The sequence below is a fragment of the Otolemur garnettii genome, unplaced genomic scaffold, assembly GCF_000181295.1.
Source record: "Otolemur garnettii isolate 467f Iridium unplaced genomic scaffold, OtoGar3 scaffold00004, whole genome shotgun sequence".
Taxonomy (NCBI): domain Eukaryota; kingdom Metazoa; phylum Chordata; class Mammalia; order Primates; family Galagidae; genus Otolemur; species Otolemur garnettii.
Genome location: NW_003852399.1, coordinates 7112102 through 7128740, shown reverse-complemented (window position 1 = coordinate 7128740; position 16639 = coordinate 7112102). Strand labels below are relative to the sequence as shown.

At 50.4% G+C, this 16639-nt stretch overlaps 1 protein-coding gene across 1 annotated transcript in view; it reads left to right on the top strand.

The window, feature by feature from the left end:
• The window catches only part of FAM83A (family with sequence similarity 83 member A), a 14710-nt gene extending 6301 nt beyond the window's left edge, over positions 1–8409 (top strand). The window contains exons 2-4 of the mRNA XM_003782369.1: positions 841–1008; positions 3333–3457; positions 7881–8409. Of these exons, the coding sequence (XP_003782417.1) occupies positions 841–1008; positions 3333–3457; positions 7881–8409 (822 nt within the window). The remainder of the gene's footprint in view (positions 1–840; positions 1009–3332; positions 3458–7880) is intronic.
• Positions 8410–16639: the final 8230 nt, after the last annotated feature.

Here is a 16639-nt window from a genome sequence, read left to right as displayed (position 1 = left end):
GTTGGAGGTTGCTGTGAGCTGTGATGCCATGGCAGTCTACCCAGGGGGATAGCTTGAGGCTCTGTCTAAAAAATAAAAAAAAAAAAAATAACTTGGATCCTGTGACTACCCTTGGACCAATCTGTGTGGCCATGGGGAGTAATGCGTGCTCATTGATCTGGCTTTGGCCATGTGCTCTCCCCATGTCCAATCAGGGGATAGCAGTACACCTGTCCAAACCACATTGCTGTGAAGGAGAGGGGATTCCTTAAGGTTAGACTGTTGTTGTTGGCCAAGGGGAAGGGGCAGATGCTTGGCAGGCAGGGACACAGACACTTCTCTCTTTTGCCAGATGTCTAGGACTCCCCAACCCAATTTCTGCTCTGGCAGACTGTTCACATGTGGCACCTCCACAGGACACTCCATTTGAGGCAAGGAGTCCATAGCTTCAAAACACTTGAAAACCAGTGGCCATAGTGTGTCTTCTGGCTCCAAGTGGCTGAGAACACATGACCTTGAATTCTTTCCTCTCCTTGGAACCTGCCCAGACACCCGTGCTTGTTTTCTTCTCCTCTTTCTAGGCTTTATCCCTTCCTCGGCATTCCTCACCCCAACCATGGGTGTAGGAGCCAAAGGATACGAGGTGGGCTCCAGAGGTGGGGTCAGGACAGGGACAGTGGCCTCCCTTCCCTCCCCTGAACCCTGCCCAGTCAGACCCTCAGCACTCCCACCCTATCCCCTCTGGCCCAGCATCAACCAGAACAGTCTTCCCAGGCTCGCTGGGACTTCGGAAGTTTGGCTGAAACCAGTTAGCACTTGGCCCTGACTTTTCCAGTAATGGAGCCCTCTGCCCTGGTCCAGGTCCTGGTCGTTCTGATGGATTTGTTCACCGATGTAGAGATCTTCTGTGACATTCTAGAGGCAGCCAACAAGCGCGGGGTGTTCGTCTGTGTGCTCCTGGACCAGGGAGGTGTGAAGCTCTTCCAGGAGATGTGTGATAAAGTCCAGATCTCTGACAGTCATCTCAAGGTAGGGGCCCCACCAAGAGTCCGAAGGGTACTTGTGTTGATCCAGATAGGATAGACCATGCTGTGGTGACAAAACTCAATGGCTTAACACAATTTCTTGCTCAAAGTCCTGTGTAAGTCAGATGGCCCTCCTCCGTCTTATAGCTATATCATAAGGAATACATGACCACATACAGAGACAGAGGGTTGGAGGATGCTGTAGGAGTCTCTAGGATCAGATTTAGAAGAGATTCCAATACCTTCTGCTCATTGAACACATGATGCAGGGAGGTTGGAACGTGTAAAGGGGTCATGGCTGTCACATACTTCTCATCTCAGCTGGGGAAACCCAGTGGACACACCACACAAGGCAGGCAACCTCCAGGACCCACTGGACATTTGTTTAGAACTCCTGGACTCAAGAGGAATTTGATTATCTTGAACTTAACCAAACCCACCTCTTTTCTCTCCCTGACAGAGAGATAAGGGTTTGGTTGATCACACAAATTTGAGGGCAGCTAATTGAATATAATTTAAATGTAAAACCACTCATATCCTTCATGAAGGGCCCAGCTGAACAGGTGATGGGTGGCCCTCTGGGTTGCTTCGAGGTGTCCCCTCAAGCTCAGGCAGACTGGCCCCTGGGAGAACCTCCTCCATCCCTCTCTTCCCCTTTGCACTGACCAAGGCAGCTGCCTGCAGGGCTCCCTTTGGTACCACAGGCCTCAGGACCACTGACTACTGGGACTTCTTGACATTACCTAGATCACACCTCCTTGGCAAAGGCCATTAAAACAGGTCAAGAGAATCAGTGAGGGCCTTGCTTTCATGGCCCATGAAGTCACACCTGGCAGTGCTCTGTTCACCACAGGACAATGGGTTGTGTCCCCTCCTGTGATCTCACAGAGCTATGGGGAGGCCTGAAGATGCTGCTGGAGGCAGCACTGGGTGTGCCCCTCCCAGAGCGTAGTGGTGTTCCACCTCCTCGGCCTTAACCCTGAGAGAGACTCTCACACTTCACTTGCCCTCTACAGGGTACAACTTGAGGGTACAGGTGCTGCATGGGAGGACAAGGAACAAATGGAGCCATGATTTGGGTTGTGGAAATGTCTTTCCACAGGACCATCTAGGGTCCATTGAGATTCAACAAAGCCAACTCCCCTGGCTGCATTGGGCCTTCCTTCTGACCTCCTCAGGGTCAGGGACTGATGTCACTGAAGCCACTTACAAAGTGGATCTGGATTTGCTTCTGAGTAACTGCCAGACCTCTGTGGTCTATGGATCCACAAGAGGTGGTTTTCTTTTATTTGCTGCCTTGTTTGAATTCTGTACCTTTCCATTTTTTTTTTATTTCCCAGCTGATTGCCAGGGTAATGAAGAAAATATAGACAATTCAGCCAAGGAAAAAATTAAAATGAGAGCCAGGCACTGTGGCATATGCCTGTAGTCCCAGCTACCTGGGAGGCTGAGGCAGGAGGATCACTTGAAACCTAGGAGTTCAAGGCTGCGGTGAGCTATGATAGCACTGCTGCACCCCAGCCTAGACAACAGAACAAAACTCTGTCTCTAAAAACAAAAAATTTTTAAATGGTCCATAATCTCACTAACTAGACCTAACAATATGTCTATCATAGTGACTATTCTTCCAGACTTTTTCCCATGCAAATTGCCATAGTCCATTTGAGCTGTTATAACAGAATATCAGAGTCTAAGTGGTTTTTAAACTATAGAGATTTATTCCTCACAGTTCTGAAGGCTGAGAAGTCCATGATCCAAGGTACTAGCAGATTTGGTGCCTGGTGAGGGCCCACTTCCTGGTCTATAAATGGCCATCTTATCCCTGTGTCCTCACATGGAGAAGAAATGAGACAGTTGTCTTCGGCCTCCTTTATAGGGCACTAATCCCATTTGTGAAGGCACCACCTGCATGCCCTAGTCACCTCCTTATGCCATCACATTGAGGATTAGGTTTCACCATAGAATTGGGAGATACAAACATTCAGTCTATAGGCCAGGCATGGTGGCTCATGCCTATAATCCTAGCACTCTGGGAGGCCAAGGCGGGTGGATTGCTTGAGCTCAGAAGTTTGAGACAAGCCTGAGCAAGAGTGAGACCCTATCTCTAAAAATAGTCAGGCATTGTAGCGGATACCTGTAGTCCCAGCTACTCATGAGGCTGAGGCAAGAGGATCTCTGGAGCCCAAGAGTTTGGGGTTGCTGTGAGCTATGATTCTGCCAAAGGTGACAGAGTGAGGCATTGTCTTCTAAAAAAAACTCAGTCTATAGTCCAAATGTATATTACAAACATGTAATTAGTAAGGGACACTTTGACTTTCCTTCTGACAGAACATTTCCATCCGGAGTGTGGAAGGAGAGGTGTACTGTGCCAAATCAGGCAGGAAATTTGCAGGACAAATTCAGGAGAAGTTTATCATCTCAGACTGGAGGTTCGTTTTGTCTGGATCATACAGGTGAGCACTGGATTCATGTCCTGTCAGACTTCATGGAGACCAAGGGAGGTCTGAGCCAGGTTAGACCAACCCCTGCAGCTAAGCCCCACATACCACCAGCAGCTCCCGGGAAGCTTCCCTTCCACCCAGAGCTGGAGCCTCATATAGATGGGGTGGGGAGCAGGAAATCTGGACCCTTCTTGGGAGGAAGAAGAGTTATTTCCAAGTGCTTCAGTTTCCCTTGATATTTCAACCGGACATAGAATCCTCTTTTTCCCTCCTCTGGTATCTAAGACATGGTTATAAAGTGATGTAATTTGTTTAGCTGTGTATGTGTGTGCCCGTTTCATTTGCATTTATTACTTTAATATACATTTATTGAAATTTATTAATTCAAATACCATACAATTAGTCAATTTGTAGCGTGCAATGCAAAGGTTTTTAGTATAATTCACAGAGTTGCACAACCAGCGCCACAGTCAATTCTAGAACATTGTCACCATCCCCTACAGCAGTGCTTCTCAGCCTGCGGATCCTGACCCCTTTGGGGGTCAAATGACCCTTTCCTAGGGATCGCCTAAGACCATCCTGCATATCAGAGATTTACATTATGATTCATAACAGTAGCAAAATTACAGTTAATGAAGTAGCAACAAAAATAATTTTATGGTTGGGGGTCACCACAACATGAGGAACTGTATTAAAGGGTGGCGGCATTAGGATGATTTGCATTTCCCTGATGGCCAAGGATGTTGAGGTTTCTGCTTGTTGGTCCATTGCACGTCTCCTTTGGAGAAATGTCTGTACAGATTCAGTTCATTTTTAGGCAGTCACACAAAGGCTCCTGCATCCAAATGACAGACCATCCGTTTCTCTAACAATGCTGCCTTACTTGAGTTTTTGAGACTTGATTTCAGAGTTTAAAGGAGATTCTTTTAAATGTTCCTCTTGGCAGCACTAGGGAAGCAGATTGGCTAGTGGGTTTTAGGGAGTGATAAAATGAGATAGCAGTCAAGGCGGGGCAGAACAACCTAAGGTCATTTGGGGACATTTTATGGAGGAAGGCAATGAATGTGACAAAGAGAGCAGAGGGGACAACTGATTGCATCTCATCTCATTCCGTCTGCTACAAATACTAGCAGAGAGACAGCACTGGGATAAACTGGGAGTGAGAGGTGGCATCCAGGGAGTGATCAGGGGACTGGTGTGTGCCTTAAACATGCCGTCTTTCCCCAGGGACCAGGAACCTGAGATACTCTTATAAACTGGGGGGGGGGGGGCAACTACAAAATCTCTAGCCAGGGACAGATGAGCATAAAGGGAAAGAGAGAAAGGAAAAGAACTCTTGCATTTAAATATGCTTTCTTTAACCTTATTAGTGCCTTTTAGCTTAAATCCTACTTTTTATGATATTAAAACTGCTACCTTCTAAAAGGTATAAATCTCTGCTCAGGCCAGACACCAAAGTGGTTTAAAGGTGGAAGGGATACAGACAGCCTGGGCTCATGTCTACTAAGCTCCTCACTTTCTAAACCATGCAGGTGACTTAACCACCTCCAGCCTCATTCTCCTCATCTGTACAATGGGTATAACAATACCTGTCCTCACAGGTAGGCTAAATGACATAAACCCAGAAGAACACATGTCATAGCTCCTGTCACACAGTAGGTGCTCAATAGATAGTTGCTGTCAGCTGTCAGCCAGCCAATACCCTGACAAGGACCTGAGGTAGGAAGTGGGGACACGGGACAGTCAAGATCCTGTTTGTGAAGGGTTATCAGGCAGAGCAGGCTTGGGGGAGGGGAGGGTGACATAGTCCCAAGAAGATGAGGGCACCAAGACACCCTTCCTCTTACTTCAGAGGAAGGGCTTCAGAGGCCAGGGCTTGCCGAGTTGTCACAGAGCATCTTGGAAAGATGGTAGGAGTAACCCTCTGGGACCCCAATGAATTCCCAGGCGCTTCTCCATCTCTAGTCGGTGGCTTCTCTGATAAAGCATCTCTGAATTCCTCTTATGGGACCTATGGCTGGTGCTAGGGTCTAGAAGAGGCCGAGCCTGGCCCAGCAGCCAGATGACCTCGGTTCAGTTCCCAACTCTGCAGCTGCCTGCCGGGTGACCTCAGGCAAGTCTCTGCACCCCTCTGTTGGTTCTTTCATTCCACAGCTGTTCAGAGAGCCTGCCAGATCCACACCCTCCATGTTTCAGGGCTGGGGGGTGCCCTGCTGGCGGCCACACTCAGAGCAGAGAGGGAAACAAGAGTCAGATAAACAGAAAGGGAACGATGCCCAGAAGGAGTGATGAGAGTACAGAGAAACAAAGCGAGGCTGGAAGGACCGGGAGGGTGGACTGCAGCTCCTCAGGGCCTCGCCCCCTCAGCTGTGCGGGGAGACCTGTGCCCCCACTGGAGCCTGCAGTGGAAGCTGAGTGGGGACCAGGAAACACTGTCCTCTCATGAGTAACGTGGGGGTGGGGGCCGTGAGCTGCAGCTTCTGTCCTCATGCCCCCACCTCGCCCAGGACGCCCTGTGGACGAAGGTGGAGCCCACCCAGTTCTGGTTCTCCGGCCTCCCTCCAGCCCCCACTGTGCTGCTGTAAGAGGCTAGGTGAGGTGAGCTGCCCTCCCCCAGTGGCCAAAGCTGCTTTGCCAGGCTTTTGTCCCATCCCTGGAGACCTACAAAGGACTTTGAGTAGCAAGCGAATGAAGCTTGGAGTCGGGGCTCAGCCTAAAACCTCAAACTCAGGACTTGAGCCTTCTGACCGTGACCGAGCCACACTGGACCTGTCAGGCACATCTCATCTGATTCAGGGATCCTGGGGGGTGGAGGCGCTGCACAGAGGGGCCCTGTTGCTGTGGCAGGTTATCCTCAAGATGCTGCCTTTTCTTTTATGTGGTGGGTGCCTAAGTGCCAACTACCTTATTTTAATAACTAGATAGTTAAGTAAATAAAGATAGGCCATGAACAGACCCCAAGGAGAATTTAGTCATGGGCCAGCTTATGATTAAGTGAATTTTATGTACTTAAGGGCCAAAACCAATAAAAACTCAGTGTAGTTTTCCCCCTTACTTCAAGTAAGTGTAGCCACTAAAGCACACGATGCACAGACATGTGAGGGACCGTGGTTGCACAGAGCCCCGGGCAGGACACACCTGGGAGACACACAGATGCACAGAGGCCTGAGGAGCTGTCAGGAGGACTTCAGACTTATTTTTTTGTGCAAAGCTGCAGCTATTGTGCTTTCAGCCCAGTTCCAGGCAACACAGGGCAAGTCCCTCTGTGCTGTGCTGGTGGTCACCTCCTTCACGACTGGTCCCAGAGTCACACGCTTACCTCTGCGGACATGGGGGGCTCCTGAGTCAGTGAAGTTTAAACAAAGCCTCATTGTTATTCCCAGGATCATGAGCCCTGTGCACCCTGCCCTGCTTCATGGAGCAGGGAACCCCCCTACCCGGGCTGGGGCCAGGCCTCTAGCTGGCAATAAAGGCAGGAAGGGGACTGAGAAGTCCATCACTGGGGGGCCTGTTTTTGCTCAGCTCAGGTGCTATCCCCTTGGCAACTCTGTCCCCATGACCATCCTTCGCCCATTACTTCAGGGTCACCTGAGTGGGGACCTAGCAATCTTCAGCCTGATGCTCTTGGTAGGTCTGTCTCTGCTGTCACTGGATTTTCAAGGATTGAGGGCAGTTGGGAGGACGAAAGGAGTTTATCATCAGAGACAGAAGAGAATTTGGTTAAATCTGGAAATACATAAGAAGTAATAAATGCCTTAAGTATTTTGTTTTCATTTAAAAACTTCAAAGCAGGGGGTAAGGCCTTTCCTTGAGAGTCTCCTCTTGTCATGGATGTTTAGGTGACTTTCTTGCATAAACCACACCTACCAGGGACCCTGTGGTTCCTGTGGGCTCTCTCTGTGTCCCTTTCTCTGTACTCCCAAAAAGCACATCATGTTCCTTTTCCAGATCATCCCTGCTGGGTCCATGTGCCTGAAAATGGGGCTAAATCCTCTCTCAAGAAAAAGTTAGAGTTTCATGAAAATACAGCCTGTGCTTCCAGGGAGCAGCCATTTTTTGCAGGTGCTTTCTCCAGACCCTTGTGCCATTAGAGGAGGTGGTGTCCCCACACCCACACTCACCTGAGCACAGTCAGGGCAGCTGGGACTCAGCCCCTTCCTACTTCCTCAATCTGAGCACCTGGATGACACCCCCAGTGTTGTAATATTCCTTTGCAAATATGTCCTGATTTCTGGGCCTCAGTTTTTATCATCTGTAAGATGGGGATAACAACCTCTCCCCCAGGAGTTTCTGTGGGATGAGATACACCTGCACAGGGAGGGACCCCTCATTCCCTGCCCTGAGGGGTCCTCACAACTCCCTGCCCTAGTAGCCCAGGAGGATTGTGGCCAGGCATGACCTCCTTCTCCTCATCCTCTCTTCTCTTCCCCTGCAGCTTCACCTGGCTCTGCGGTCATGTCCACCGGAACATCCTCTCCAAATTCACAGGCCAAGCGGTGGAGCCGTTTGACGAGGAGTTCCGCCACCTCTATGCCTCCTCCAAGCCTGTGATGGGCCTCAAGTCCCCCAGGCTGGCTGCTCCCCTCCTGCCTGGAGCCAGCCACAGCCTCCCCAGTGGCCTCAGCAGCAGCCACTCAGCCAGTGACCGCACGTCCTCCGACCCCTTCAGCAGCCCATCAACGGACAGCCACCCTCACAACCAGAGTCTGTCCACATCCTCTGGGCCTGGCAGTCCCGGGACCCCAAACCCACCTCCACCACCCCGCATTCAGCCCTACCACAGCCCATGGGGAGCGCTAAGTCCCCAGGCCCACTTCTGCCCCCGGCCCCACAATGGCCCGCCTGCCCTCTACAGCAACCTCAATGCCTACAGGCCTACGCGGCTACAGCTGGAGCAGCTCGGCCTGGTGCCAAGGCTGGCTCACACCTGGAGACCCTTTCTGCAGGCCTCTCCTCATTTCTGAAGGGTCTCTATCCCCAGCCACCCTTCCCGGAGCCAGGGCTGGACATTCCTGGATTTTCTGGCCAAAAGACTCCACCTGAATGACTAGCAGTTTTGAATTACTTATCTTTGAAGAGGAACTCAGATGAAATTGTTGCCTTTGTTAGAATGATACCAAGCCTGAGACCATCTATTTGCCCACCCCTGCCCATCCCTGGGTTCCCCTCTGTAGTTTGGCCTGTGCAACACATTCCAGAAGGTTCCAGAGACATAAGGGAAGCTGGAGGGCAAAATCATGACAACTGTCCAGGTGCAGTGGCTCATACCTGTAATCCAAGAGCTGTGGAAGGTCAGTCCAGGCGTTTGAGACCAGGCTGAGCAACATAGCAAGAACCTGTCACTGAAAAAAATAGATGGCAGGTGCCTATACTCCCAGCTACTCAGGAGGCTGAGGCAGGAGGATCAATTGAGCCCAGTAGTTTGAGATTGCGATGAGCTGTGATTGTACCGCTGGGTGACAAGCAAGACCCTGCCTACACAAATAACAAAAAATCATGAAAAGAGATTCCCTGTCTTCCAAAAGTCATCCAATATTTTTTTCTTTCTTTCTTTCTTTCTTTCTTTCTTTCTTTCTTTTTTTTATTAAACGATAGCTGTGTACATTAATGTAATCATGGGGTACAGTGTGGTGTTTTCACATACAATTTGAAAGTCATCCAATGTTTTAATATTAATAGTCCCCAAATTTCTGTAATATCAGAAAGGGCAAATGCAACCCAAGTTTTACAAATGGGTACACTGAGGCAGTAAACATCAGTGAATGGGTTGAGCACTTCTGTTTTCTAGTGCACAAGAATGGTTCCCTCGCCAGAGATGAGGGAAAGATTCAGGAGGAAATGTGGGAACATTCTGGATTTTCTGAAAGAGTTGGAGAAATTCCTCCTCCCCGGAAAGACTAATCCTGGGGCAGCCCTGCCTGATGAGTCAGGGATGAGGCCCCAGAACTTGTGTCTGTAAGTTGTGTGGGCTGTTTGGCTCTGTAACTGCCAGAGATGGGGCAAGCTGAGGGGCGGGGGGTCAGACCAGGCAGTGTAGCAGATGAGAGTTCTTGTTTCCCAGAGCCTTGAGCTGGCCCAGAGGTCCCTAGAGTCTGGGCTGGACCCAGGGGCTTGAGTTGTCCGGGTCTGAGAATGGCACTGTGGCGGGGCCTGGGCCAGCCTTGAGTGACCCAGGTACAGCCAGCCTCTCCACATCCAGGGGCCTCTATCTGGCCTGCTCACCTCCTGCCCAGCCCATCATTCACTCCTTCTCAATGCACAGTGCCCGCTGTTCCCGGGGGGTGCTAGCCCCTGACAGCACAGCCTCACTGGGGGTAAAGAAGGCAGGATGCTCAGAGGGAACTAGGGCGCAGCCGGCCCAGCTTGGGAGACCAGGGGATGCTTCCTAGAGAAACTGACACTTAACCCTACGCCTTAGTTGGGAGTCATAGCTGGGGCAGCGAGATGTGATCCAGGCTGGGCCAGCTGGAGGGAAGCTGATGCCAGGGCCCCACATCCTCCTCCCCATTCCCACGCACTCTCCTGCCACCAGCAACTCATCTCAGCAAATGTCTTCTCTCCTACTTGTTTTTTTGCCTGGAAGCTCGGCCTTTGCTGTGGGGGCCTGAGAGCAGCCTGACTCCCAACAACCTGTGGCATCCTGTCCAGTCCCGCTCTGCCATCCACCCTCCATTCTGATTTGTCTGATGTTTTTGGCAAAGGCAGGGCCATCTTGGCTTCTGTTTTTTTTTTTAATTTTTATTTTTATTTGTATTCCTATCTTTACTTTACTTTTTTTCCTTCTTATTTCCTGAAAATAAAACACAAAACCAAAACACAGACAACACTTTGGTTCCTAATGGTTTTTTCCACCCCACCCTGACACTGCCCAGCTGCCTGGTAAGAAGTTAGAATTCGGGGCTCTGCTGCGCATTCTAAATTGGATTTCACAGTCTGCTGAGAAAGTGTAAGGAAGGTGAAGCTTGATGAGATGACATAAGCTCCCAAAGCAGCATTCCTAAGGCCTCCTCAGCCTGTGTCTGCACTGAGCTCAGTCCTGGGGGACCGGGGCAACCTCATAGCTGGGGACAAGCCCCCTACTCCCAACCACTCACCACCAGCAGCTTCTCTTCTGGGTACCTGCAACATGGTGACACTGCCTGCTGGGAGGTGGTCTGGGGTGACTAGTGCAGTGTAACAGAGGGTTGTTTCCAGCGGCAGCTCCGAGGGCCTGGGTAGAGGTCGCCACATAGGGCACTCTCAAGCTGAAGCCCTCCTCTGCCAGCCAAATTCTAAGTTTGAGCAGGATTCTGTTCGCGACTCCCACCCACCCACCACAATGGATATGTAGTATGAGCAAGAAATACACGTGAGTTGTTTGGGCCCAGAGAGTCGGGAGCTGTCTCTCTCTGCACCACAACCCAGCCTTGCCTCACTGATACAACCTTTGAGACCCACTGACTCAGGCTGGGCCAATCCTCTGTGAGACCGATTCCCTGGGACCCCAGCCTGGGGCTCTCTTCCCCAGATACCATGCTCACCAGACAACCAGGAGTGTTTTTACGTGCCTGGCAATGGGGAGGCCAAAAGCCAGAACAAGTCCTAATCCAACTTTCAACTCCTACCTAACCTGGCCTCGCTCCACCTTTAATTCTGCCCCGGGTTATAATCACACCTGACCTCCCTTGCCAGGGCCTGCTTGCTAGAGGCTGTCCTTAAACATAGAGTCCCTACTACAGCATGATGTTCAATGGCAACGGAGCATCTCCCGCGGGCCAGGCACCGAGGCAGCACCCGGCCATGCGTGTCTCTGCCCCAGAGAGCTGCAAGGGCAGAGAGAGCTGGCTGGGGTGGACCTGTGTGCAAACCACTGCTGTAAAGAACCTAAGAGGATGAAAGAAAGAGTGTGAGAGTCATTTTCAGCGGGGCACAGTAGAAGGGGTGCTTCACCTACAGACAAGTGCATCCCCCAGCTGGGGATTGGGGCTCACGGTACCTACCTGCAGGATTATAGTTGCAAGTGATCAGGCCTCCACACAAACTCTCCATCCAAGAAATCTTCTGTTGCATTCACTTGGTCCTTGGGAGATACTGATGTTGGATCTCTCCAGAGGCCTCAGTAAACACTGCGGGATGCTGGGACAGTGCCAATGACAGTCCAAGTGCACAGTCAATGCTCCTGGTCACACACTGCTGAGCTCTGCTCCCACAGGGAACATGACGGCTCAGATACCCCGGTACCTCCCTCACTCTCCTTTCTCCAGACACAGGGAAAGAAGGTGCCTGGTGCCCCCAACTTCACTTGGTGGCCCTACTTCCACCTGTTATAAAAGTGCCAGAGCACTTCATGTTTGAAGTGCTTCATTTTTTGAAGTTGATCCAAGAAGCTGTTGGACACAAACTGTCACTCACTTTCTCAGCTTCCTCCTGAAGAGTCTGCGTGTCAGAAAAACTGTTACTAGTGAATGTAAATATCACAGGCCTGTGCAGGCATAAACACGGCCTCCTCGCTGTTGTCGCTCACTGTGTTTTGTTGGAGGCAGACATATCGTTTCTCAGGGTGTGCCATCCTTCTTTCCCTTGTAGGGTGTGGTGACAGAGCATGTGCAGACCGGGGAGTGGACAGAGAGGCCCAGAAGGAAGGCCACAGCGTGGTGGTGCAGTGTGTGCACGGGGACCGGCAAGTCCAGCCGTAGCTGTGTGTTCTGAGGCTGTCCACACCTGGGTCAGGCAAGGGTCCTTCTGCAGAGTCACACAAAGGCACCCTCTAGGCTGGTGGCCTACTGATTTCTGAACCCTCCCACTGAAAGTCCAGTGAAGAATCCCCAAGCTCTCTGAGCCCATCTTTCCTGTCTCACCTGAAAAGCACCAGCAGACTGCTCCCTTGGCCTCAGGAATGTCGAGGGGCAAACCGTGGAGGTGAGGAAGGTGCTGCAGACTGAGGAAAGGGGCAGCCGAGAGAAAAGGGAGCTCCCTGTTTGGAAGGGGGTGTGCCACTAGGACTTCCGTAACATCAACACCAGACTGGGAAGCTGAAACAGCAGAAATTTATTTTCTCACAGTTGTGGAGGCCGGAAGTTGGAGATCAAGGGCCAGCAGGGGTGGGTTCTTCTTGGCCTCTCTCTCTGGCTTGCAGACGGCTGCCCCCACGTGCTCACCCTCTGGGCGTCCCTGAGCCTCCAGTCTCTTCTTCTTTTTCTTTTCTTTTTCTATTTATTTATTTATTTATTTTGAGATGGGATCTCACTATACTTATATCGCCCAAGCTGTTCTCAAACTCCTGGCCTCAAATGATCCTCCCACCTTAGACTCCCAAGTAGCTGAGACGACCAGCGTGAGCCACCACGCCCAGCTCCATCTCCTTTTCTTATTAGATTAGGAGTTTAAGGAGCTGTGTGCAGATGCCAAGTTGACAAGGGGTGGACTTAAGATGGCTAATTTTTGTGTCAACTTGACTGGGCCATGGAGTGCCTGGATAGTTGCACAAACATTATTCTAAACATTTCCCTGAGAGTATTTCTAGGTGATATCAACACCTGACTTCACAGACTGAGTGAAAGCAGCTTGCCCTCCGCACTGTGGGCAGGCCTCATCCAGGTAGCTGAAGGCCTGAAAGAACAAAAAGATCAACCTTCACCCGAGTAAGAGAATTCCTCCTGTCTGATGGCCTTCAAATTGGGACACTGAGTTTTTTTTCTTACCTTTGAACTTGAACTGAAACATCAGTTCTTCCTGGGTTTCAAGCCTGCTGGCCTTCATCGTGGACCTGCGCCATCAGCTCTCGTGGGTCTCCAGCTTGCTGACTTATTCTGCAGATCTTGGGACCTGTCAGCCTCTGTTATCACATGAGTCAATTCCTCTGAATAAATTTCTTTCTTCCATGTATAGGGTGGCTATAAATTCCATGTGAACTTTATGGCCACCCTGTATATACACACATACACACATACAGTAGAACTTCCACAGGTGCCCACCTCCCTGCACTGACCACCTCCTTAAGTTGACCTAATTTTCATAGATCAGACATGCAACACAGGTACATATCAGTATAATAGGCCTAGTTCCTTATGTTGACCACCTCCACCACCTCCTTCCTCATGTTAACCACCAGTTTGTTACAGTCTAGGAACTAGGGTTTCAAGATATGAATTGGGGGGGGCTGTTCAGCCCGTAATGGGAGGGCTTCCCCTGGAGGTTCAGATGTCCAGATGGGCTCAGGCTGTTCCTCCTGCCCCTGCTGGCCTCCACCACAGCACCTGACTAGAGCAGCTCCGCCCTCTCTGGCCCTGCTGCAGGACAGCTGAGTAGCCTCAGCCAGGCCTTCTAAGATGGCAGTCTCCCATTCAATATGCATTTCTCTACCAGTGGAATCAGTGGATTATTTCTGGTGGCTGCTCTTCAAACAGATGGCAACCCTGCAGTGGAAGGGCCCAAGGCCACTTCCTAACCTTTGCTCCCAAACATCCACATGTGTCATCTCCTCACAGGCCTTGGCAGGGCAGCTGCTGTTAAGGGCCAAAGCCAGCACTTTGTTCTGGGAATCCTAAAGTATGAGCACAGCATGAAAAATGTCCAGTTAATTGTTTCCTTGATGTTCTATTCCAACCCCTCGATTTGCCATTAAAAAAGGGATATGGGGCAGTGCCTGTGGCTCAAGGAGTAGGGCGCTGGCCCCATATGCCAGAGGTGGCAGGTTCAAACCTAGCCCTGGTGAAAAAACCAAAATAAAATAAACAAACATCTTTAAAAAAAAAAAAAAAAAGGGAGGCTTGGCATCTGTAGCTCAGTGAGTAGGGCACCAGCCACATACACCAAGGCTGGCGGGTTCAAGCCTGGCCAGGGCTTGCTAAACAATAGCTGCAACCAAAAAATAGCCAGGCATTGTGGCAGGTGCCTGTAGTTCCAACTACTTGGGGAGGCTAAGGCAAGAGAATCACTTAAGCCCAAAAGTTTGAGGTTGCTGTGAGCTGTGACACCATCACACTCTACCAAGGGTGACACAGTGAGATTCTATCTCAAAAAAAAAGTAAGGGATATGGAGCCCTGCAGGCCTGGGCTTGGGGAGAACAGCCTGGGTTCCCCTCCAAAAGGGCCTAATTTATGTATTTAGTGACAAATGTGGCCCACAATGTGCCAGAGGACAGAGATGTGGTTCTGACACTCAGAGAGCTCTTCTGACAGAGCAGAGCCTCTGCTGCCTCTGCTGTTCGCATTGCCCTGCTCTGCTGTTTGTTGATCTGAGAGGCCCACAGGGCACAGTGACAGGGGCCAGCGAAGGCCTTGAGGGGAGACCTAGGAGCTGAAACCTGGAAGTGAGTAGGAGCCAGACACGCAGAGCAGGGAGAGCCTGGGTGGGGAGTTTGTAACACTTTCTCCACTACTACAAAATCCCCAAAGCTCTTGCCACCTCTTCTTGGGTGTCTTGAGTCCAGCCCTACCCTCCTGTTAGCACTCAGACCTGGGGCTCTCCTAGGCCCAGAATACCCATCTTGCTTGGAGTTCAAAGATTGTTTAACATTTGAAAGCATAATCAGATTTACCATTAATTATAGAACACAACCCCAAACCAGTCATTCCACTGTTCAAAAACTTTCCATAATACAGCATTTGCCCTCTGACTATAGTCAAGATGCTCACCAGGTACTGACCAGGCATCACAATTTGGCACTGGCTCACCCATCCAGCTCAGCACCTCCCTCCCCATCTGCAGGCCTGGCCAACCAGCGCCCACTTCCTCTACCACTTCCTTCAGGCCTTTGCTTCCTTCATCCCTTGACTGAGGACCCTGACACAACCAACAGTGCCTCTCATTCTTCACCAAGCCTAGAAACCTTCCCCCTCCCAAGGTCGAAATCAGATGTTACCTCCTTCATGAACCTGAGAGCCTGCCCTCCTCTGCACTCCCCATACCTCCCTGCTGTCCACCACAGTGCACCTCCTTCCACTTGAGCAGAGGGGAGCGCCCTGAGGGCAGGTGTGGCCTCTGATCTTGCACATCACCAATGCTCAATCAGTTTTACCTTTAAGCAGAGGAGTTAAGGAATGTCTTTTATAAAAGCACCTTCTGGCTTGGCGCCTGCAGCTCAGGTGGCTAGGGCACCAGCCACATACACCAGAGATAGCAGGTTCAAATCCAGCCTGGGCCAAAAAATAATCAAGCGTTGTGGCAGGCACCTATAAGTCCCAGCTACTTGGGAAGCTGAGGCAAGAGAATCTCTTGGGCCTAGGAGTTTGAGGTTGCTGTGAGCTGTGATGCCACGGCACTCTACCCAGGGCGACAGCTTGAGACTGTCTTAAAAAAAAAAAAAAAGAAGTATCTTCTCTTTTCTAATCTACCATTAAGCAGATGAGTTAAGGAATGTCATTTATAAAAGAGACACAAAGTATTATTCTAAAGCCAAGGTTAAAAGGACTCAAGCGATCCATATTAGGATTCTTGACTCAGAAGCTAGAGAGACATGCTCAAGGAATCTTAATTAGGATCAGGTTGATACCGGAATTTCGTCTTCTCCCCTGGCTGGCTCGCCAAATCTGATATCAAAGTTTCAGGTTCTTGGTCTCAGTGATTTGAAGAATAAATTCGCAGACCACAAATCAGTAGTAAGACAGGATTTATTTACAGAAAAGAATACACAAACACTAAACTCCCGGTAGGGAGAGAAAACCAAAGTTGGGAGAGAAAAGATCTCTCCGTCTCTGTCTCTCCCCGGGCTCTTTGTCTAGAGGCATTTATAGGTGCAGGGTTTCCTTCTATATGAGGCCAGGAGATGAATGGATACAGTATCTTCCAGTGGGACAAGGTGAATGAATGTATTTATGAATGGACACAGTCCATTCTCAGAGTTGAGACCTAGGAAACGCACATGAAATTGACCTAGGCATAGGAGATGGGGGTTCCCTATTCAGTCATAAGTGCAAAGAGGAGGAGACACCAAGGCGCCAGTGTCTCCCCAGCCGCTGTTTGGCCCCTTTGGCTATTGGAGCCTTTGGTCGGGGTGGGGTGGAAGGCCCCCCCTTGCCTACCCTCTAGCCTGCTGGTTCCTTGGCCAGCTGCCACCACACCAATACCACCCAGGCGGAGGTGGCAGGTCCTCCAGCTTGGCTCTGCTGAGCTGGCTGGGGTGCCACCTGTCCTGTATCAAGGTCACTTTGTGTGTAGTTTTCACTGTAGTTTTTCTTTTCTTTTCTTTTTCTTTTTCTTTTTTTTTTTTTTTG